General features: G+C 35.6%; 1 protein-coding gene across 3 annotated transcripts; it reads left to right on the top strand.

Annotated features, from left to right (window-relative positions):
* The first annotated feature begins 1,590 nt into the window (after positions 1 to 1,590).
* On the top strand, positions 1,591 to 24,482 carry LOC130623439 (uncharacterized). Of its 3 annotated transcripts, none has more exons than XM_057438927.1 (20): positions 1,591 to 1,785; positions 11,894 to 12,175; positions 12,460 to 12,576; positions 12,821 to 12,971; positions 13,267 to 13,455; positions 13,822 to 13,863; positions 13,996 to 14,028; positions 14,144 to 14,230; positions 14,421 to 14,477; positions 14,830 to 14,895; positions 15,101 to 15,228; positions 15,729 to 17,280; positions 17,391 to 17,779; positions 20,644 to 20,814; positions 20,925 to 21,035; positions 21,469 to 21,591; positions 22,221 to 22,314; positions 22,407 to 22,781; positions 22,961 to 23,152; positions 23,474 to 24,482. In XM_057438927.1, exons 1-20 carry the CDS (start codon positions 1,606 to 1,608, stop codon positions 23,926 to 23,928), a joined length of 4,794 nt encoding a protein of 1,597 aa, XP_057294910.1. In that variant the 5' UTR covers positions 1,591 to 1,605; the 3' UTR covers positions 23,929 to 24,482. The 3 variants fall into 3 exon arrangements, with proteins under 3 accessions (XP_057294910.1, XP_057294911.1, XP_057294912.1); XM_057438928.1 differs by lacking the exon at positions 1,591 to 1,785 and adding an exon at positions 6,918 to 7,596; XM_057438929.1 differs by lacking the exon at positions 1,591 to 1,785 and adding an exon at positions 9,787 to 10,782.
* The last annotated feature ends 21 nt before the right edge of the window (positions 24,483 to 24,503 follow it).

The following is a 24,503-nucleotide window of genomic DNA, read 5'->3' as shown; positions in this document are numbered from 1 at the left end:
TTAAAACTACTTCCATATTATTAATTTTAAGTATATTTCAGCAATTACACTGCCGTGTGTGAATGTGTGACTACGTTTAATTATATTGCATGTCATTAGCGAGTTGACTCGTGATATCAAGCAAGTATTCACAATCTTTCCTACTACTGTAGTTGTTGTAAACATAAAGGCCACAATAAACATCTCCTATCTGCATGATCATTCCAGATGAACACAAAGGGAACAACGAAAAAATACGTGTACATAAAAAAGATCATAGATCAATCTATGATCTTATCGATACAAAAGAAATTAGACGTATTTTTTCTAAGCAATCACTGTAACAGCTGTGTTAAAATCAGCAAAATTCTAAGCAATTTTTGTATGAACAGTGTTGGATACATTCATTAAATTATTTTTTTGTGCTGCGGTCAACGACATTATCAGGTTTACACTAATCTTCGACATTGGACTACTTTCTTACGTGTTCCCAATAATAAATATTCATTTATTGAGAAGTATTATTTTTTTAAACTAATACGTAGCCCTGACATAATCCAAGGGACATATTGCAACAAACTTGATAGAAATATATCACATTTGCTATTTCGTGTGTTCGTAGCACGATCTTGACTTCACCGCCTGAGTATTACTAAAAGGAAATTTGGCATTAAATCAAACAATTGTGGATAAAAAACTGCAATTTTTTTAACTCTTTGGTTTGGGTCTGCTGTAAATTAGCATACAATTTCTTCGCCAGTTAAATTAGGATCTTCACTGGCTGAACCATACGAATAAAAAGAGAAACCCTATCAGAACAGTGAATTCGAAAGAATAAAAAAAATGCATTGCCAAACGCATTTTTGAAACTAGATGATAAAAAATGGATTTTCCTAATTTCCTATTCTTTTCTCCAGGCCTCTTTCAAAATAAAACTTCGGTTTATCTCAACGAGTTCTGGGGTCGAGAATGATTACTTTCATCAATCAGAAAAACATTCTACCTTCATAAATCTATTTGTTTTTATTCTAATGGTTTAGAAAATTAAGTACAATATGCGAAAATAGATTTACAATAAAAGAAGGCCATCAATTGACCCTGTTTGTGTAATCGTCAATAACATAAAATAGAGTAACACAAATTTGAACCTTTGCAATTATCTTGAACCAAAATATGAACTTTGGTGCAGTTGCTGAAGACATAGTGATGTGACGGAGGTTTTTTGGCAGGTATAACCGTGCAATTAACCTTAACCACAAATTTATGGCGTAGTGGTTATGGAACTGGCTTTAAAACCACAAGGTCCATGGTTTGGTCCACACCGCGGGCATGTTTAAGCAAGTGTAAAGAACGTATACTTCCGCGTAGGCAACAAGTTCTGTTAAATGTCCAAGATAAAAAAATGCGGACATGTAACTTTAGGACACGAACAAGGTTGAATGTATTGACATTATTAGCCAGTAATATTGCACCGCCCAATCAAAATAAGTAAAAAATGCTTAGCTATGACATAGATCTATTTATACCATTTAATTAAAGTCACGTTACGACAAGACGTTCTTATAAATCGGCAGAAGCTATCCCTCTTGATCAAATCACTTTTAAAAACGAAGCAGTAAAGAAGTCATGAAAATTTTGAATGTGATAATTCTACTTACTGAAATTTGTTGCTTGTGCAATGCAACATTTTTACAGTTCGGAACATCAAATGGAGATATCGCGTTGAAAGACGAAGATGACACTCCTCATAAAGTGGATACACCATTAAGCATCAAATTTTGGGACGCTGATAAGCATACGTTTGCTGTAAGTATATATGCAAATTTTTGTTCCATTTTCAACTAAAGTCACTTTCTATAGCAGGCTATTCGTTTTTTAGGATAAGTTATATATGTTATTGTATGCAAATTAATATGGCGGCGATTCTACTAAAGATTAGTCATTTAAGCAGTGCTGTAATTCAAGGGTTTTTAATAATAGTACAGTAGAAAGTAGGGGCAAGAACTTTGTAAATTGTATCAAGTAAACAAAAATCCCCTAATTTTGCGAAGCTTTAACCCTATTCGGTCCGGGGGGGGGCGGATTCCGCCCCCCCTGACGGTTTTTTTTTAATAACTCCTGATTGCTTTGTTATATGGCTATGATACTTACTGAGTTTCAACATTTATCTATTAGACACCTGCATGCTAATTTTTTAGGTCCCATACCTTTCAGAGGCTTTGATATTGGCCATTACTCGAAACTACCCCTAAAAATCTCTATGAAATCCTTATAATGGGGAAAATATAATAACTCCTGTTAGGATTATCCTTAGAACTTGAAACTTGCAACACAACTTTGTTTCATCAAGAAGAATCATTTTGAATAATTTGAGCACGTGACTAATCCGATTTCCCGATTTTGTCGTATTTTACCCGAAAATCGGAAAAAAACGGATTTTCGGGCAATTTATGGCAATTTTTTATACGATCCATGTAAAAACCGGAAGATATGTTAAATAACTTTTTAGCTTTCAGAAACTTCAAACAGAATGTAAAAATTCGCTCTAGAACAAAAGTAATTATATTTCAAGCAGATAGTGGCATTTTTAACAATTTTCAAGCTTCTGATGACGTCACAGAAAATGTGCTGACGCAAGCAAAAGTTTATTGGCGCCATTTTGTTCCTTTTATGACGTAATATATGTGTGCCAAGTTTGATTCAATTTGAACTACCCTATGAAAAGTTATTGAGGGGGGGCGGAATCCGCCCCCCCCCCCCCCCCGGTCATAGTATGTTCGAAAAACCCCGGACCGAATAGGGTTAAAATGCTGAAAGTAAATTTGAATTTTTGAATCTTTATATGCATTGTTGTATCAAAAGTTGCTTTTAGCATGTGTTAAAATAAATTTTTAATGGTGAATAAAAAACTATTCATAATGTTTTCAATGCCAACAAGTCCAAGTTGTGTATGCTTGCTATTGGAAATTTAGTTAGAAAAAAATAAAAACTGTGTCCAGTATTTAATATGACACTCTATGTTACCAGGATTGTGATAAATTTATAGAACCGGTATATATTAGCCGGTTCTTATTCATAGTAAGAACAGACCTAACCCAACCTTCATACATAAAAATATGCAAAATTTGCAATTGATCATATCCCCGTAACTATATTTTACTTTTTTACTGCATTTATGTCTACGGTAACAGCCTTATTTGAACCCCCGCGAGGTAATGCTTACAAGCGTACAGAAATGCACAAAATACTAAAAATACCCGCGCTTGATCCGTTAAACGTGGCTGCGTGGAGCGATTCTTTGGGTTCTAACTGACTAAATAATTTGCTGACGGGTGAACCTGTGGATTCATTTTAATAATTAGGTTAGAGACATACTAATCATTTTCTTATAAGTTCTAAAGGTCTAAGCAAAAATACCTGTTTTTAAATCTTTTTATGTGTAGCCCTAGATAATAATAAAAAATGTTTTCTTCTAAAAATAGTTTAAGCTTTAAATTGCATACTCTCGTGGAAAGATAAATCTTAAAAGCGGTGCGAGCGCGAAAAAGGGAATGGGTGTCAGAATATCAGAGTTTGAAGACGGTTTCGCAAGCTTGTTTGCCTGTCTGTGGCCTGTTTCTATTGTGAATGATGTTTTCCTTTTAAGTTTTTTTCTATTTTCTATAAAGTCGTAGAAAAACCATTTTAACCATTCCAGGATAATCATATATGTTTACTGTATTTATTATCTAATCTTTTGCGCATGCGCTGGGACAGAAGAAGCCTACCAAAGTAGGTTCCTTTATTCAAATGTGAATGTGACAAACGAACATTCATAAAAAACATGGCAAGCTATTTAGGTAGGATAAAATCTTCTAATTGAGTAATTACCAAATTTCAAATTTCTTAATTTAATAAAAAGAAAGACGTTTTGTCTCTGACAGCTACTGACAGCTACTAATTTTAATTATTGTGGGATCACCTTTGTAGGAAGTGTAACAGAAGTATAGCATTCATTAACACATTAAAATATCTCAAACGTCATTAGGGATGAAGTAGGTACACGATATCTCCATTACAAAATGATACTAAATTACTCTAGTGAGAACTAATACTTATAAATCACTAGTTTATTAAAGCTTGGTTTTCATCTGAGAAGACTCGTCAACATTTCTATCAATCGTCAAAAAGTTTACTTATATTGAAATTCATGATTTTTTAAAATAAGTATTTTCCTGCAATTTTGACACTATAAAAAATAAAACTCGTCATTTTTATGATTTGTTTTTATTCATAAAAACAGCTAAAGTTAAATGAATGTGGAGCCATATCTTTCAGGAAGTCGATAAGGACTCCCATCAGATAATATTAGGTGATCATATCACTATTCAAGGTGACAATTTAATTATAATATTTTTACGTTTTAGACATATTGAGTTTCGTTATGACAAAATATACGATCGGAAGATTTTAATGTCTCTAATAATAATAAAAAAAATCAACGAAAGTAACTTTCACTTGTAGATCCTTATTTAAATAAATTTTTACATTTGATCAGAGAATAAGCAGTATGAGTAACATTGCACCTTTTTTTTAAGAATACACAGTTCATATTATTAAAATAAAACATAGATTTTTGTAAATAAAAACTCCTACATTGTCAGGTAACTAACACTGTGACAATAAAACCACTATATATATTATGAATATTTATCACAATCTCTTTAATAATAGCCGTCGTCTGTCTGTCTGTGTGTCCGAGAAAGCCGTGTCCAGTAACGGAGACACGAAATTTTTAAAATGCGCACGATTATCAAATGTGATATATTTCTGTCCACTTTGTTGCAACGGGTTAATTTATAGGACGGGCGACCCCGTGGATTTTTCCACGGGCTAACGACTATCTATATTATAATGCCCTTATATGTCTGTCCGTCCGTCCGTCCGTCCGTCCGTCCGTCCGTCTGTCACGCAAAATGGTAGCTTAGCTGCGCAGGTAGCGAGACGCACGCAATGCGGTATAAAAAGGACGGGCGAACCCGTGGATTTTTCCACGGGCAACTACTAGTCTCTTTAATAATAGCCGTATTCCGTCTGTCTGTTCGTGCGTCAAAAGCGACTTGTGTTAACCACGCACGAAATACTAGCCCACTAGCGCAGGGACGAAAACTCGTCGGGCCCCCGCTTGCACAGGGACGGGTTCCCGCTGGTCCAATCAGGAGCGGAATTTTATATAAATGACCAACTTTTTAAATGACATGTTCATGTGAACGTATGTTAATACTTTAAAAAAACATATACATGGTCGTTCAGCATATATATAAAAAAATATATATGCTGAACGACCATGTATATGTTTCTTTAAAGAAAAAAATATAAATAACCAATCGGAAACTAAAGCTTTTTATATTTTTTAGCAACAATTTTTACGTTATCGGTCCGACATTTGGCAAGCAGATTGAGTCAACTCATTGCTGGGGAAAGAAAAGTTTTTTAACTGTTTGCTTTATATTTCCTTTCTGATACTTTCATTTTTGTAACATTTGTTTTCTATATGTTTTTACATGCTAAGATAAATATAATGTCACGTTTTTTAGGCGAGGTACAAATCTAGTTAGCTAATAGCCTTACTTTTTACTAATTTTGTTTGGTATAAGAGGTTTTTCTCCAACCCAACATCTATTTTTATGTCGAGGATATAGCCATTTATCTATCTCATATATTTACCTAAAAAGTGAGAGTATAAAAATTCAGTTTGGCTATCAATATCGCAATATTCTCAGCAATAAATCTTATGCTAAATGCAGTTTAGCTAGGTAGCTACGTCTTTAATTATTTTCCTTTGATAATTTTTTGCAAATAAAATGGCTGAGCAATTGCTTTAGCTGGAGGGGTAATGACAGGCTGTTTCCTGTGTTGTCATTTAAACCTAAGTTGTGATAAAGTTATTTTGGAGAAGGGTACTGTTCACATCTGTTTAACTGTACTAAGCCGTCAGCTCAGTGTTAACAATAGCCTGTTTTTTGGAAAAGGCTGTTACGCCTATGCGGCTCATCCCACTGTGACAATTAATTTTTAAACTTTCTTGGGAATCACGCCTGTACGAATGTCCAACAATGTTTGCCTGGACTAACCGCTTAGCCCTGTGCAAGAAGCGAAGGAGTGTTTCTTGTGTTTTCATTTAAATAGAGTCTGCAAGAAAGTTTTTTTCAAAAGGGTGTTATCCCTATACACCTGTGTAACACCGTTTAACTGTACTAAGCGCTCAGTCCGGTGACACGATTAATTTTTTAACTTTTACAAAAACTTATTCCGCAAAATAAAATAATATTGACCGATTGTTTTTGCTGTGACAGAGTCACAACGGTTGTAAACTGTGTTTTTATTTCAGTCTTTGTTGCGGGAAAGTTATTTTTTAAAAAATATGTTACAGTCTCAACACTATAATGGTGTGTGCGCTTCACTTGATTTACGAAATACTGCATACCTGTACTAAAGCGCTCCACCTGACTGTGTCGCACAGTTTGCAGTTCTTTTCAAGCGATCCTTAGGGCGTTCAACAACAGTTACTTGTGGCTCATCCCGGCGATTTGACGCCGGGTTTCCCGGCTAGTCTCTTTAATAATAGTCGTATTTTGTCTGTCTGTCCGCGAAAACCGCGTCCTGTTACGGAAACACGAAATGCGATATATAAAGGACGGGCGACCCCGTGGATTTTTCCACGGGTAACGACTAGTCTCTTTAATAATAGCCATATTTTGTCTGTCTGTCCGCGAAAACCGCGTCCTGTTACAGAAACACGAAATGCTATATATAAAGGACGGGCAACCCCGTGGATTTTTCCACGGGTTAACGGCTATCTCTTTAATAATAGCCGTATTTTGTCTGTCTGTCCGCGAAAACCGTGTCCCGTTACAGAAACACGAAATGCGATATATAAGGGACGGGCGACCCCGTGGATTTTTCCACGGGTTAACGGCTAGTCTCTTTAATAATAGCCGTATTTTGTCTGTCTGTCCGCGAAAACCGCGTCCTGTTACAGAAACACGAAATGCGATATATAAAGGACGGGTGACCCCGTGGATTTTTCCACGGGTTAACGACTAGTCTCTTTAATAATAGCCGTATTTTGTCTGTCTGTCCGCGAAAGCCGCGCCCTGTTACGGAAACACGAAATGCGATATATAAAGGACAGGCGACCCCGTGGATTTTTCCACGGGTTAACGGCTAGTCTCTTTAATAATAGCCGTATTTTGTCTGTCTGTCCGCGAAAACCGCATCCTGTTACAGAAACACGAAATGCGATATATAAAGGACGGGAGACTCCGTGGATTTTTCCACGGGTTAACGACTAGTCTCTATAATAATAGCCGTCGTCTGTCTGTCTCTGCGCAACATGGCAGAGCAAGTAGCGAGACCCGCCGAAAATCCCTGCGGCCCTGCAGCTTTATTTCGAATCCCCGGCAGACCCCGTTTTTTTACCGGCCTTGCTTTGCCGCTCATTGTAATAAACCAATCACGAGGCTCCATTTTCACTAATGACCAATCCAAGTGCTTCGCGGCATCAACATGCCGACGGGAGGAAACATGCTACCCCTACGAAGGCCATTTTGGTTTGGAAGTGATGGTGTGAAGTTTGTAGGTTTCCTTTCAATCCTCCTTATTTCTTCTGAGTACTTTTTATCCTATAGGATTATTTAGTTTGTTTTCACATGTTAAGGTGAATATTTCATCACGTTTTCTAGCTACGTATAAATCTTAAACAAACCAATTTTAAGTTTTTGGCTAGCTACAAAACGTACATTTTGAGGCAGCTAGCTATAGCTAGCTTTATTTATTCCTATACTTTTAAAGTTTTTATTCAGTTTGGTATATTATTATTTATTTTTATGTTGAAGTTGGGTCTACCTAGCTAGCTCCTCTTTTAGCTACATCCTGCTAAAAAGTGAAAGTAGCCAAATGCAGTTTGGCTGCAAGTGAAAGTAGCCAAATGCAGTTTGGCTGCAACAGATAGATAGATAGATGTGCATATTTTACATGGCTAGCCTCACAAATATTGAGGGATATACCCTGTCTATTATTTTCAGGAGGGGCCATGGCTTAGATGGAGAGTCCTTCAGTATTTAACGCTCATTTTGAGCGACGCAGACCCAATTAGGGCCCGCACTCTACTAGGCCACTCCCGGCAACATCCAACGGCCCACACAGTGTGCCATCTTCCCAATTTCCCTCACATGGCTTGGGTTAACCCAGGGCTATGGTAACATTCACTCGCCCATGTTGAATCGCCGTCAAGAGGAATCGAACCCGGTCTCCCGCACAGAGTACGAGAGCTATAACCACTAATCTACGGCGCCACAATTCTTAACAATTCTTATGCTAAATGCAGTTGGCAGCGGCCACTTTTATTACTGATTTAAAAATTTATTATGCAAAATAAAATTGCTGAGTAATTTTTTAAACTGAACCGGGTTAATGCCAGGCTGTTCACTGATTTCTTTTAAAACCGAAGCGATAAGGATTTTTGGAAAATGGTATTACCCCTATGCTCATGTATGACACAATTTACATGTTAAGTGCTCAGCCTGGTGTTAATGACGGGCTTTTTCCGTGTTTTTATTTAATCCGTTGTGATAAAGTTTTTTTACCTGCAATAAACATTCAACCTGGTGTTAACAACAGGGTGTTTTGTGTGTTTTTTATTTAAATTGAAGTTGCGATAAGTTTTTTGGGGAAAAGGCTATTATGGTTATAACGCATGTGTGACACCATTTACCTGTACTAAGTGCTCAGTCCGGTGTCATGATTAATTTGTTAAGGTTTACTGAAATGTACTCCGCAAAATAAAATAATATTGACTATTTTCTTTTCTTATGACGGGGTAACAACAAGTTGTAAACTGTGTTTTTATTTCGGTTAAAGTTGCAGTAAAGTTATATATATATACATATATTTTAAAAAGTACATTACAACCGAAACACTATAATGTTGTGTGAGCTTTACTCAATTCACAACATATTCTGCATACCTGTACTAGAGCACTCCAATTATGGAGTTTTTTTAGTTTTTTTATGGGGTAACGACTGGATTTTTCCTGTGTTTTAAGTTAAACTGAAATTGCAGTAAAGTTTTTTATGAAAAGGGTATTATGCGTTGTCGGCCCACTGTCATGATTAAGTTTTGAACTTTTACGGAAACTTATTCCGCAAAATAAAATAATATTGCCCAATTGTTTTTGCTATGGCCGAGTAACAACGGTTTGTAAACTGTTTTAATTCAGCTTTTGTTGCGGGAAATTTTTTTTTTTTAAATATCTTACAGTCGCAACACTGCAATGGTGTGTGCCCTTCACTTGATTTACGACATACTGCATACCCGTACTAAAGCGCTCCACCTCACCGGGTTGCACAGTTTGCGGTTCTTATTAAGCGCTCCTCAAGGCGTTCAACAACAGTTACTTGTGGCTTAACCCGGCGTTTCGACGCCGGGTCTCCCGGCTAGTCTCTTTAATAATAGCCGTATTTTGTCTGTCTGTCCGCGAGAGCCGCGTTCTGTAACGGAATCACGAAATTTTTATAATGCGCACTAATACCAAACGCGATATATTTTTGTCCACTTTGTTGCGACAGGTAAATTTAAAGGACGGGCGAACCCGTGGATTTTTCCACGGGCTAACGACTAGTCTCTTTAATAATAGCCGTATTTTGTCTGTCTGTCCGCGAGAGCCGCGTCCCGTAACGGAATCACGAAATTTTTATAATGCGCACTAATACCAAACGCGATATATTTTTGTCCACTTTGTTGCGACAGGTAAATTAAAAGGACGGGCGAACCCGTGGATTTTTCCACGGGCTAACGACTAGTCTCTATTATAATAGCCGTATTCCGTCTGTCTGTCTCTGCTCGGACCCCCCGCTGAGTTAGAAAATGATGTTACGGAAACACGAATATCAAATGCGATATATTTTTATCCACTTTGTTGCGACGGGTAAATATAAAGGACGGGCGAACCCGTGGATTTTTCCACAGGAAACGACTAGTCTATATTATAATACCCGTATAGGTCTGTCTGTCTTTCACGCAAAATGGTAGCTTAGCTGCGCAAGTAGCGACACGCACGTGATGCGGTATAAAAAGGACGGGCGAACCCGTGGATTTTTCCACGGGCTAACGACTAGTCTCTTTAATAATAGCCGTATTCTGTCTGTGTGTCCGCGAAAGCCGCGTCCCATAACGGAAACACGAAATTTTTTAAATGCGCACCAATACCAAATGCGATATATTTTTGTCCACTTTGTTGCGACGGGTAAATTTAAAGGACGGGACGAACACGACGGGTGAGTCCGTGGATTTTTCCACGGGTTAACGACTAGTCTCTTTAATAATAGTCGTATTTTGTCTGTCTGTCCGCGAAAACCGCGTCCTGTTACGGAAACACGAAATGCGATATATAAAGGACGGGCGACCCCGTGGATTTTTCCACGGGTAACGACTAGTCTCTTTAATAATAGCCGTATTCCGTCTGTCTGTGTGTCCGCGAAAGCGGCGTCTTGTAACGGAAACACGAAATTTTTAAAATGCGCACGAATATCAAATGCGATATATTTTTATCCACCTTGTTACGACGGGTAAATTTAAAGGATGAGCGAACACGACGGGCGACCCCGTGGATTTTTCCACGGGTTAACGACTAGTCTATATTATAATTCACGTATACGTCTGTCTGTCTGTCTGTCACGAAAAATGGTAGCTTAGCTGCACAAGTAGCGAGACGCACACAATGCAGTAAAAAAGGACGGGTGAACCCGTGGATTTTTGCCACGGGTAACGACTAGTTTATCATAATTTTAGAAAATAAGCTTAACTTTATTCAAATTTTAGAGCGCTAATAAAAATGTTTTGAATATCAATCTTAATCAGTTTACGATCTGCATTGTTTGTATGTATGACATCCACACATCTGTTCATTTTTGCATTATGAGTTTAACAAGACGTTTTTATGCATGTAACATTCATTTAAAGAAAAAACATAATATCCTGCAATGAATGCAATTCCAATTTAATAATTTCCGTAATTAGCTTGGGCCCTTTAATTAGTTTGGCCAGCTAAAAAGAGTTGTCTTTATTTAATTTTATGTATTACGGCATGGTAATTTGTTTACACTCATTCAAATGTGCCCGAAACACTTGATTGATTTTTATCTCGATATTGGCATACACGCTATTCATATTTTACCGAATACACCTGACTAAAATTTATTTTTTATTGGCTATTGCCTTTTGAGTTTTATCCAAAATTATATAACCCAAGTTAGAATACCAAATTCAACAGCATAGCATACCTTTCTACCTCGTATAAACAATAATGGTAGCTACATGCGCAAACAATAGCTGACAATATAGTAGTAAAAGCAACTTTTTATTAAAAAATGTTAAAAAATATTTCTAAGCTTTCACACCACCTTTTTGTGGATGGTGTAAAAGAAACAAACAGAGATATATATTTTTCCCAAGGGGAAAGTGTTTTGCCCTTAAGTGTTTTGCCCTTAGTGGCGAAGTAACAACGCAGGTCACTATAGGGTGAAGATGTTCTAACAGCAGATGTCTAGTTTTTGTGACTTTTCAACTTAAAGGGTAGGCGCTTATCTCAAATTTAAATTCTTAAAATTTGTCTGCAGTATAATTAAGAGTTACGATAACAGACCTTTAATATTTATTCTTTTTCTAACCTTTTGAGGCGAAAAGGTAAGGTAACATGCAAGGTGAATTTTAGCGCCTTCATATATGGCGACGCTGGCGTCTTTATATAGGGCAATGCTGGTGCAGAATATAAATTTTTTAAAGTCAGTTAAATTATAAAGCCTATCTTGTTATTACATTTCAATATCTTTATCACTTGTAAAGTTAAACAATGGATGTTTACTTTCCTTTTTAGATCAGTCCTAATGGAGCGATATTCACACGCCATTACACGACAATTAACCCATCTCTTCCTTTTCAAACCTTACCCAATTACTCCATTTTGGTGTACTATGCTGACTCAATGTTCTCACCAGCATGTGGAGCTTGCAACCTGTATTACCGAACTAATATATCAGGATCAGATTTGAATAAAATCAACGCAAAACTACAAAAGAAGGATCCATTATTTAATGCTGTTAATGGTCGAATATTAGTTGTGACATGGTATCAAACAAAAGGATTCTACGCTAATGATGTAAGTTCTTATTTCAATACACTTGTTATTCTTTATAAGTAAATGCAAGTTATGATATTTGTAATTTCAAAAGAGAAAAAAATTGGTGCCTTTAGGTTTCCTCGTCTTCTATTATCTGCTTTTCTAAAGGGAAACATTTATGCAGTGTTCACTAGCAATGTTTTTATTTATAAGTATTAGTAAAACAGCACAAACTTCCCAAGTGCTTTAAAAATAATAGATGGAGTGTACCTCTTGCTTTTTATATATGTTTATTTTTTTATACAATTTCTTAACATTACCAGGTAAACACATATCAAGCCATATTAGCATCTGATGGTTCAAAGACGTATGCTATAATTAATTATGATGAAATCACATATTACTCCAGTCCCACAACACCGCAAGTTCGATTGGCAAGGGTATGTTATGTTAGAAAATGACTAAACGCAATGTTAAAACATGTTGCTGTTAAAAAGAAGTGATTAATGCAAATAAATCTGCTTCCATTGCGTAGAATCTTTTGTCTTGCTTTCGTGTATTAATGATGGAAACATAAATTATGATTAGAACGCTTTGATATAAAAAGGGGAATCTTTTGCCACATTTTGATTTTGGCTCCTTTTCTTAATCCTTTTTTAACATTGGTTTTTTTGTGTGTTTTAGGTCGGTTTCAAAGTAAACAACAATAAACTATGTTCATTTCCTGGAACAAGAACAAATGAGGTGCTGAAGTTAACATGTCGATCAAATGTGTTTGTTCCTGGGCTATTTGTTGTTGGTTTGACACCTAATGCAGATTTTCAGTGCAATTCAGGTAACTAGGCGAGTCATTACGTTGAATTTATATTATCAAAGGGTAATGAAAATACTAATTTCAGAGAGCATATTGCTATTTTGTGTGTAATCTCAATCCTCCTTTCTTTGCAATAAATCTGAGTAAATGAAAGATCAATTAAAATGCTCTTTAAAGGTCATGATGTTTCCTCTATTTAAGAGAATGTGGAGTTGAGAATTTTATGTAAAGTTTGTAACTAAAATAAGATTATAAAATCAACCTGTAAAAAAAAATTCATTAATATGTTACTGTACCCACATTTTAATTTCGATAGCTGATAACTTACCCTTCGACTGCTCGCACTGTATTGGAGAACAAACCTGGCTTACCACCACCTGTCCTACTGTCTATTCACCTGTTTGTGGCAGCAATGGAGTTACCTATTCAAATCGATGCATGTTTAACAGAGAAAGATGTCGAGCTAGAGGCAATTTAACCTTGGCTCGCATTGGAGAATGCACACGTAAGTTTAAGGAGTTTAAGTTGAGAAAGAAAAGAAAAAGTGCAATTTGCTTTTTAACAGCGGCTAAATAATTGATTTAACACAGAAGACGCGACAATGCATTTTGAATACAAAACATGAAACCACTAGAAACAAAATTGTGAACTGGTCAAGTGAACGTGTTTCATGTATTGGTACTTTCTGTCTCTTAGATGTCCAACAGATATAACGTCTGTTAAAGAATTAAAAAACGAAATACAAATAATTCTCAAAATCTTGAGAAACTATGGTTAACGTTCTAATTTTTAGAGAGGTTTCACTTTCTACAAGATAAAAAGTAAATAGACACATTTTTCATTGACTAAAAAAGGAATTTTTAATTTCTAGCTGTTATTTCACCATCATCAATGGTTGTGCAACCCACATCAGGTAAACTCATATCTTAATTGTAAACTGTTTTAACAATGCTATTTTTTTCAACCTTTGCAATTTATATAAGATATTTAGTTCCATTCTTCTGATTTTTATTTTACACCTTAAAACATTTTATTTTTATTTTAGTTCAACATCCTGTGCTCTCTTCAGCTACATCAGGTACGCTTCATCTCATTATTCCTTAGAAATAACAATGAACCTTGTTAACACGTACTATATTTCATTCTGTAAAATCTACCTTAACTTAAATCGACGTTATTATATTTAATTCCAGAAACGTCACCAGCAATGAATGTTCAGCCAACCATTAGTTTGAGAGTCAATGCAACCACCAATATTAGTCCTTCACCTCCACTGACAGGTAAGTCCTATTTATTCAACTGTCACAAAATTGTCCGAATATTTTATACTCACATGTGATAGTCAATGTTGACTATAAAATGATGTTTAAGAAGCCTACGACATCTCACATTGCATTCCTCCTTTCATAAAAAAGACATACCCACCCACAGATACAAGATGATCACATTTGTTTTCTGTTGTTGTTTCAGCTACATCTTTTATCCGTTCTTCGCTCAGCAATATCTCGATGAAAACATCAATCAAAGGTAAGCTATCGCATAATATGTCACAAATCAACAAAGATTCATTATGGCTATAAAAACAATTATGGTATTGATGATGATAATAATGAAGTAATCTTTTAACTCTATCATTGGGACCTATTTCGTATAAAATTTAGACGAAATATAATTAAAGATCATAACCACAAACTGAAACACAAATTTTTACTGTCGAGAAAGGACTTACGTTATTCTGTGTAATAAGACTAATTGTTCAAACGATGCAATATTACCCCAATTTTTCATTGTTTTGCATTGAATTGCATTGCATTTCATATGCTTTGATTGACATGTGTATTTTGCATTATATTGTATTGCATTGTATTATTATCTCTAGCAACACGAATGTCAACAGTGATGATGAGGTCAAGTTCTTTTACATCGCCTCCACCACCTAAAAACGGTACAATTATTAATGTATCAATTTTAACCTTATTTAGTTTGGGCAAAGAACAAATGCTCTTGCCCATTCTGTCTCATCGAAATATTTGTTGCCATTTTTTTGCTTTATTTTTTTGACACACTCATTCTAATATTTGCTAATTTATCTTGTTCAGTCTAGTAAATAAATTTCACCTGTAATGTGCAAGTTTATATGTTAATTTTAGACACGTTACTTTATCCATATGGTACCAAAAATGGCGATCGAATTTTGCCTTCTGGATTTCGTTACACTTCTTGGTCGTACTATATCTCTCCCATGAAGCTTTTTTCAAGAACACAAAGCAGGTTTTATGTAAGTAATTTACCATAAACTCAAACAGTTATGAAAATATGATCGACGAAGAAGTGAGAAAACAAAAGAAGCTCATTTTCGCAGAATGAATTTTGTTCATGGTGATTGCTTAAGTTACGTTTTAAATTACATAGCTGTTACACAGATGATGTTTTTTAAACTGTATGGAAGAGAATTGCAAAGAATATTACCTACTATTTTGTAAAAACAAAACAAAAAAAACGTACAGCCAATTTCTAGTCTTATTAATACATAAGACTAGAAATTTCAGTTATGGAAATCTCAAACAAAATTTGTGCAACAGCTTTTACCAAATCGAAACAAAATATTTCACTTGTTTGACTCAAAAAAGAAAACCTTTAACATCGCTATCGCGAATGGAATGATATACTTTGAAAAAATTAAAACAAGAATTACTTGCCAGAATAAAACGGTATTTTTTTTTGTTTTTCTGATTATTAAAATTAACAGTAAGATGTATAACCTTAATACAATTTTAGATATATGTAAGCGGAATTATAACGTTTGGTAATTCGGGTTATGGATCCATACCTAGTTCCAGTACATTCATTTCAGCATATGCAACGGAGTTAGATACTAGATACGGGCGGGGAACTGTATACTTCCGCGAAACTAAGGATTATAGAGTTCTAGCACGAGCTACCAGAGATGTGTTGCACCTGCATCCATACTCTAAATTCAGACCTACCCGCGCCTTGGTTGTCAGTTACATTGATGTAAGCTCATATTATGGAACGAACTCAAAACACACCTTTCAAGTTATAGTGGCGACAGATGAAACGTCAACATACGGCATCATGAATTATCAGCGTTTAGATAGATCAAATGCAATAAATGGTTTCTCAGAGGGTTATTGCAACTTCAGATTATTTCAACCAAGATACGTTAGCACAAATCTAGTGCATAGAAGTAACATTGGAGTTAGAGGTCGCCATGTTTATAAACTTACAAAGGAAGAATGCTTCAAACCTCTTACAGGAGTTTACTTCGTTACACAGCATACTTCATTTTACAGCAACTACGGAACACTAGGCATTAATTATTATTTTGCTAGAAATAGTGTTGTTGAAAAACCTAACGTCATTCTACTAGAAATGGTCACAAATGACATTACAAATTCAATATGCATTTCATCGAGAAACATTAACGATAACAGAATGTACATGACTGTTTCCTACATTCTTGGAAGGCAAGGACGACCAGCGTACACGTCATCTCAATTAAATGCAATGGTAGTGTTTGGCAACGTAGATGAAGACGAAACATTTCAATACGGGATTATAGAAGTACAAAGTTTTACACAAAATATTCGTTGCAATTCTTATTGGTTTTCAAGCAATATGAATGCAAATCCAACAATCAAACTCACTGCTGACATTGGACGTGACAATTCTCAATTATCTCGTCACACAAACATTTGGTTACGAGACGTCAGGCATTCTGGCTTCAAGGTTTGCTACAAAGAATCTATGACATACAGTGGAAGTAGAAACATCTCCGTGCATTATATGGCTGTTGCTGAGGATAAACATAATATTACAGAACATGGAATATTGATGTTTTCAAGAGGTCTAAACTCCAGCTGTAAAACATTGTTTTTCAAACTTGAGTACATTGGGACTCCATTCGTGTTTGTTACACCAGAAGAAATTTCATATCAAGGAACAAGAGGAGTATTAATCTCTTGGGTGAAGACAATTCGACCAACCTATGCTGAAGTATGTGCCATGCACTCTGAAGACGATGCAGGTATACGTGAGAGAGATATGACAGTTCATTATCTTGTGCAAGGAAAAATAAGTCCTTGCAATTATGTAACTTGCCCAGATCATTTGCAATGTAGGCTTCGTGCCAATAGAACCTATTGTGGCTGCATTCAACAATGCTTAAATGTATCATCTTCAAAAACATTCTGTGGCACCGATTTCGTTACCTATGCTAGCAGATGTCACTTATATAAAGATCATTGTGAAAGATATAAAAACTTATCATACCCCACTGTCAAAGTAGCTCATATGGGAAAATGTGAACGTAAGTGGATATTTCTTATGTTTAATCTAATTCTAAAAAGGCTATGAAAAGTTGTTACCTGTAACACCAACTAAAGTAAGCAACAACAGACTAAATTTCTTTTTCTCTAGGTTTCCCTTATCAAACTGGTGTGACGCAGCTTGACAATGTACCTGGTATACCCACAGTTTTCTGCAAACAAATCACATTAAACCCCATCTACTTTGGTCAAGAAGGTAACATAAGTGTACAGCTAACTGTTTCATGGGGAAAAGTGGATACAAATAACATAACCCATGATGCAACTGCCAGCTGGACTGAGGCAATCTCAATTCGAGGCTTTAAGGCTTGTGTTATGGTTGCTGGAAGACATTATTTTGGTAGGTTTGATAGAAATCCAAGTGTACATTGGATTGCGCATCAAAATGGGTTTTCCGGAGGAAGTGGCTATTGGGATTCTGGTGTCGTTAATATGCCTACATGGTATACTGGAAGCCGATGTGTGTCCATATCATCAAGGGTAAGATCGTTTTGTTACCGAACAGTGTCTTCTCTATAATAATAGCCATCGTCTGTCTGTCTGTTCAAAAGGGTTACCGATATTCCTTTGATCTTTCAGCGAATTTTTAGAAAACAGGGGGTTGTTTAATGGAAAACTTTATAATTAATTGAACTAAACTCAAGAAATTAATTTAATACCTTAATTAATTTAATTACTTTAATTTATTGCCATAAGTAAGAAAAGTAAATTTAGTGATAAAAATGAATGCATTATTTTAATACGCCATTTTTAATAATAATTACCCCCGTGACCTCAATCGCCGTTTTCGCTCAGAAGCTACAGAAAACAAATGCGACAGTTTACTGATAGTTTTACTGACTTTGTTTTGACCGCTCGCACATAATACACCAATCAAAACACTTGATTGTTTAAAAAACCAATCCAAGACTTTCGCGGCCTGGGCATGCCAACGAAGAAACATGAGGACCGAAACATGATAGCCATTTTTGTTTTTAAAGTAATGGTGGGTCAGTGCTGTTTGTAAGTCTGTTTCAATTTTTGTCTACTATAAGCTATTTATTTTCGTAATATTGTCACGTTTTTAGTCACGTACAGATCTTAAACGCGCCAGTTTTGGATTTTTGGCTAGGAACGAAGATTTTGGAGGCTATAGCTAGCTAGAACCTTACTTATTACTATTCTGTATGGTATAACAGCTTTTATCCTACCCACCATTTATTTTTGTGTTGAGACTGTAGCCATTTAGCTAGCTCCTATCTTTGGCTAAAAAGTGAGAGTATAAAAATGCAGTTTGGCTACAACAATATTCTTAAACAAAAAGTGTTATGCTAAATGCAGTTAGCTAGGTACCTACATCTGTTTTTATTTTTTCCTGAAAACTTTTTGTGCAAATAAAATGACTGACAGATTATTTTAGCTGAACCGGTAATGACAGGCTGTTCCCTGTGTTTTCATTAAAACCGAAGTTGCAATGAAGTTTTTTTGGAAATGGGGTATTACGCCTATACGCCTGTTCAACTCTGTTTTACTATACTAAGCGGTTAGCCCAGGGTTAACAACATACTGTTGTTTTTGGTAAAGGCTGTTACGCTTATGCGCATGTACAACGTGGTTTTCCTGTACTAAGGGGTCAACCCAATGTGACAATTCATTTTTAAACTTTCTCGGTAATCACGTCTGTACGGATGTGCAACAATGTTTACTTGGACTAACCGCTCAGCCCTGTTGTGTTTTTTTAAACAGAGTCTATGAGAAAGTTTTTTCCAAAGGCGTATTATTCCTATACGCCTGTGCAACACGGTTTAACTGTAGTAAGCGCTTGGCCCAGTGTCACGATAAATTTTTTAACTTTCACAAGAACTTATTCTGCAAAATAAAATAATACTGACTGATTGTTTTTGCTATAATGGGGTACCGACTGTTGTTTGTAAACTGTGTTTTTATTTCAGCTATCGTTGCGGGGAATGTTTTTTGAAAAATATGTTACAGTCGCAAGACTATAATGGTGTATGCGCTTCACTTAATTTACGACATACTGTATACCTGTACTAAAGTGCTCCACCTGGTCGTGTGGCACAGTTTACGGCTCTTATTAAGCGCTCCACAGAGTGTTCAACGTCAGGTCACACCTTGACTTTGGCCTACCCCGGCGTTTTGACACCGGGGTAAGCCAAATGCGACACGCGTTTAAGTGGTATAAAAAGGATGTGCGGACCCGTGGATTTTTCCACGGGCCATCGACTAGTTTGTTATGATATTTTTACAGTCATGTTATTAGGTGTATTAGATAAACAGATATTCTAAAAGATTAAACGGGACAATTGTATCTGTCGTATCTATATTATAATGCCCGTATACGTCTGTCTGTCTGTCACGCAAAATAGTAGCTTAGCTGCCACGGGCGAACCCGTGGATTTTTCCACGGGCTAACGACTAGTTAACTCTATTAACACTATTGGGTGTATTAAAAGGCGTCTTTAAGAAAAGGATTTAAATATTTAATAAAAATATATTCTCTACGAAGCTTTTCGTTGCATAGTAACATTTTCAGGTACATACAAAAATTAAAATTATCCACTTTATATACATCATTGTAATACCATAATTATCGACATAAAAACGCATGCAAGAAACTTCCCTCAAAAGATAGAGTAACTAAAAACCAATAATGAACCTATAGCTAAAGATTTTTACGTCACACCATACCTAAATAAATTCAAATTTTTAATATCTTTTTGGTTGTTAAGGAATGGATTAGACGACACGATAAAAAACACTTCTGAAATCTCTCGGTTTCCATTATCTGTAGGGCCTTATTATTTGCTATTGGCTGTTGAGAAATGAAAGTTAAAATAACAGACGCTAAAAAAGGGTAATGCGTTGATTTATTACGGAGTGACTACTCGAGGACGTACAGGGGAATAAAATATATCCGATATCAAATATTTAAAAGTATTCGGAAGTAGGTCTTATCCTTTTTATGTGCTGCTAAAATTACGTTTTTTTATCATTGATGACAACAAGGAAAGTTGTGGAGTTAAATGAAATGCGAATGGTTCGATTGCAAAACATAGAATCGTTACAACGTTGGGTAAAAAAACATAAACCATATAGTTAACATAAATCTTCCAGATCTCTTATAAATTGTACTTTGCTTAGTTGAGTAGGAAGTAGACTTCTCTATCGATTTTTACAGACTATAATATGTCGCTTGTTAGTAAAGAAGTAAAACTTTTAAGCCTATGTTTGTATTGTTTAAAGAAAGAGATTTTAGGAGCCATTTTTAACTCCAAACAAGTCACTTGGATAAAACAAATAAAAACTAAATTAGTAGGAACTGATTTTACCGTATACATGTTTAGACCCCATTTGACGCAGCTGTAAGCTTTTTCGCGACCGTGGAACACACCAAATTGAGGGCATATGAAAATGCAATGACTGCATGGGCAGAAGAAACAAAGTTCCGCAGTGGTTATAACGTTTGTGCAAGAGAATTGCAAAATTTTGATGGTGTACACGAAGGCATTAGGATTGTAAGGAATTTTTTCTTATTTTGTAATAATATTTTTTCTGTAGCAATGTATAAGTACTTGTGATGTTATAATTTATATCAGCGAAAGTCAACTTATTTCTCTCGTTTCAGCATTGGATGGCAATTAACGGCAACTTCTTGCCATTTTTGACTGAAAATAAAGCATTCATCTACTCAGGGCGATACATTGCATTGGGATCTGCTATACCTGTTGTGTGCGAGGTATTTGTTGAATTTCTTTCTATCTAAACTCTACAAAAGAGCTTTTTGTTCCTAGCTAGACCTATTTTTATGAACAGCTTCATACTTAACCTTCTTGTTTATCTTGGATATATACTACACAAAACGATAGAAAATATTAAAAGTTACAAAAGCAGTTCTGGTTAATAAAGATTGATGAATCTTATAGGACTAAAAATAATAGTGTAAGATATTGACTTCTTGATGCATTAAGTAAAAATTCCCAATATACTCTATCTGATACGTTTACCATATTTTCTTTCTAGTTTCATAAATTTTCTACTGGTGTTAATTTCAGCTTGGCAAACTCTGATTAAGAAAGCATTTTTTTAGATAAATTAATATCAGTAGCTATTTAAAACACTAAAATTCAGAAAAAGAACAAGTACAGATGTTTTGAAACCTTTTGTTTTAGAAAATAGAGTACAACCTTCAGTATCCCATGTTGCCAAACCCGACAGTTCTTGTATCAGCATCTATATACACTGCCTCAGTAGGAAGCGGTTTTTCAAACTACGACACAGCTGTCTGGATAGAGGTGAGCTTTCTTCTATTTTTAAAGTCAAGTATAACAAAAAGCTGTATAAAGTTCTCTTGCATACTTTAATGGCGATGCTTTTTTATTAAACTTTAAACAAATTGAATAAGGGCCTAAGTAATCCTTAAATTAAAGTGGAAGGTTTTATTTCTGTTGCAACAACAAAGGAATGTGGTTTTCATTTTTTGCGCACTTTTTTAAATTTCTATGTTTAAAATCGTGAAGGTATCAATCATGCTAACTGTACCGTGTCCTGCCTACTTATTATTGACAAAAGGAGGAAAGCTCCATACTTATATCATCATGATTTTCCAAAGTGCTTGCGTTGTTAGGACGTTAACAATCTCCCTTCAAAAGTAAAGATAACAAATTACAGGCTAAATTTTAATGAAATAATTAATCTTTTATGCAGTTTATACCGTGGTTTCTATGTTCCATCACAATTTCCTAACAACTTTGATTATTGTAAATGGCATTAAATTTTCTTATAACTCAATTTAGCTAAGTTGAAAACAATAACTGACGAGAAACCTTGCCAATAAATAGTGATCCTGTACCGCCAGTCAAAATGAACTAAACTTATTTTATTGTTCTGGTTAGCGTCTTATTGTGATTTTGATATTTCTTAGTATGCTGGAGTCACGCATTTGAAGATGTGTCACAAGCAACTGCGAGATCGGGCTTTCACACCGTCAATACGAATTACATACGCTTTATTACCAAGTAAATACTTAATTAAATTACGTGCGTTGTCGTTGAGTACCTTTTTACTTCACCAGCAAAGAATTAATTTATATATATTTTAATTGCTTTAGCATTATGTGAAGCAGGCTATACCTATGTTAAGGGCAGTTGTTACAAAGATTTGAAGGGATGTAGCCCGTATGAAGCCTCCGTTGATCGTTGCTTTAACGTGAATGGGAAGTTACCAACCGTTACAAGCGCAAGCGAAGCTTACTTCCTGGAGCAAGCTGCAGGTTCTGGTCAAACATGGATCGGTTTATCTGATCAACTTTCAGAGAGACAATGGGTGTGGGAAAGTGGCTCTACATCTTCTTTCCGAAGATGGTTACCAAACAAACCAGATGGTGGCCGCACTGAAAATTGTGCTGTTGTTGATGGTAGCTATAACGTATCGGGATGGGACGATGTCTCCTGCTCAACATGTGCAGGAGTCAAGTGCCAGAAGGGTTGGTACTTTTTATCACAATGCACAATAAAAAATAATAAAATAAAAAATACAAAGTTAAATTTTTTTTTTGTTATTGAAATGAATAAACTGAACTATTATAGTCTTTTTTGCTTTTATATCTTTTTGACAATTCACTAAACAATTCAATAGAAGAACAATTAACTGTTATAATTATAGATGCCGACTTTTTAAAGCGATCGTGCAGTTTTTACTGTCTTAATGGAGGTAGTTGCTTGAGCACAAACCAGACGAACCAGACAACCACAGGTCAATTTAACACATCAACTAGTTACAATGGTACAACCGGTGTCAACGGTTTGGTTTGCAAGTGTCCAGAAGGGGTTGTTGGAAGGAGGTGTAACATTGACAGTAGGTCTATTTCACTATAAAAGGGTAATTGTCAGCATACCGACATAAAATACAATTAGGTTAACTTTGTGATTTGCTTTATTGGATAAACTGACGTTTATGTCACAATTTTTCTGCCTTAAAAATGTAAAGATTAGTGCTGTTACTATGAACTGATTGGTTATATGGATAATTTGCTACCAAGCATTAAAGATGCGTTTGGTGATTGTCCTTATATGATATGAAAAGAAATTTTTTTGTAGCAAATCGAGTCAACGGAAACAGACTTCCCTAGTTATTTACATTATTTAAATTTATTTTTAATGTGCTTCGCCATTTTAGTTTCATCCTTGACGGAATGTCATAATTACACCACACATACTGAAGCATGGAGAAAGCACTACAGATTCAATGCAACTTACAAACCTAACACCACCGTAGCTACCTTTACAACTCAAGGATTCACCACTACACCATTCAACTACACCTACAGCTACTGTGATCCAAGAAATTTAAAAAATGGTTGGCATAGGTTTAATGGAGCAGCAGGTACACGTCTGTTGGATTACTGCACAGGATCCCGTAATCGTTGTGGTACTCCAAGTCCTGGTTGGGTATATGGCAGTCATCCAACAGTCGAAGAAGGGATAGTAAAGAGACCCTTACGATTCTTTACTCATTACTGCGCTGATGATAGCGGTGAAGTTCTCATTCGAAATTGTGGTAACTTTTACTCGTATCGATTCACTAAATTACCAAGTTGGTCTTGTAATTACGGAGTATGTACCAGAGATTAAGAAGAAGACTTGACGTGATAAGAGACAACAAAGGTTATAAAACATTAAAAGTAAACAAACAACCAAGGAAAATAAGAAAAAAATGTTTTAAAAAAAATTTTGTAGCAAGAAGCAATGTATTAGTTTATATTACTAGTCGCTGTTCTGTGAAAAATCCACGAGTTCTCCCGTTTTTTACTCCGCATTACATTCGTCTCGCCACAGACGCATAATGCATTATTATAGATTCTAGTCTTATACCCGTGGAAAAATCCACGGGGCCGCCCGTCCTTTATATATCGCGCATTTTGTGTTTCCGTATCACAACGTCTTTCTTCGCACAGAAACAGACAGACGGTATACGGTTATTATTAAAGAGATATGCACCTTTCTTCCAATTGCAACTCTGGTAATTCTTAATCGCAATGTTTAGCAATTCAGAGATTGTGTAGTTCCTAAAAAATCTTGTTTATATTTTAGGAATAAATTTATAACGTTTTGTGTGAAATGTATTTAAAGGGTTTTATATTTTTGCTGATCTAAGTCTATTTTGAATAAACTTAAAATTTGCTGTATTTCTTACTTGTCATCCCTGA

This window comes from Hydractinia symbiolongicarpus, chromosome 13 (genome assembly GCF_029227915.1).
Source record: "Hydractinia symbiolongicarpus strain clone_291-10 chromosome 13, HSymV2.1, whole genome shotgun sequence".
NCBI lineage: Eukaryota > Metazoa > Cnidaria > Hydrozoa > Anthoathecata > Hydractiniidae > Hydractinia > Hydractinia symbiolongicarpus.
The sequence above is the reverse complement of the archived record's forward strand: the minus strand, read 5'-3'. Positions and strand labels throughout refer to the sequence as shown.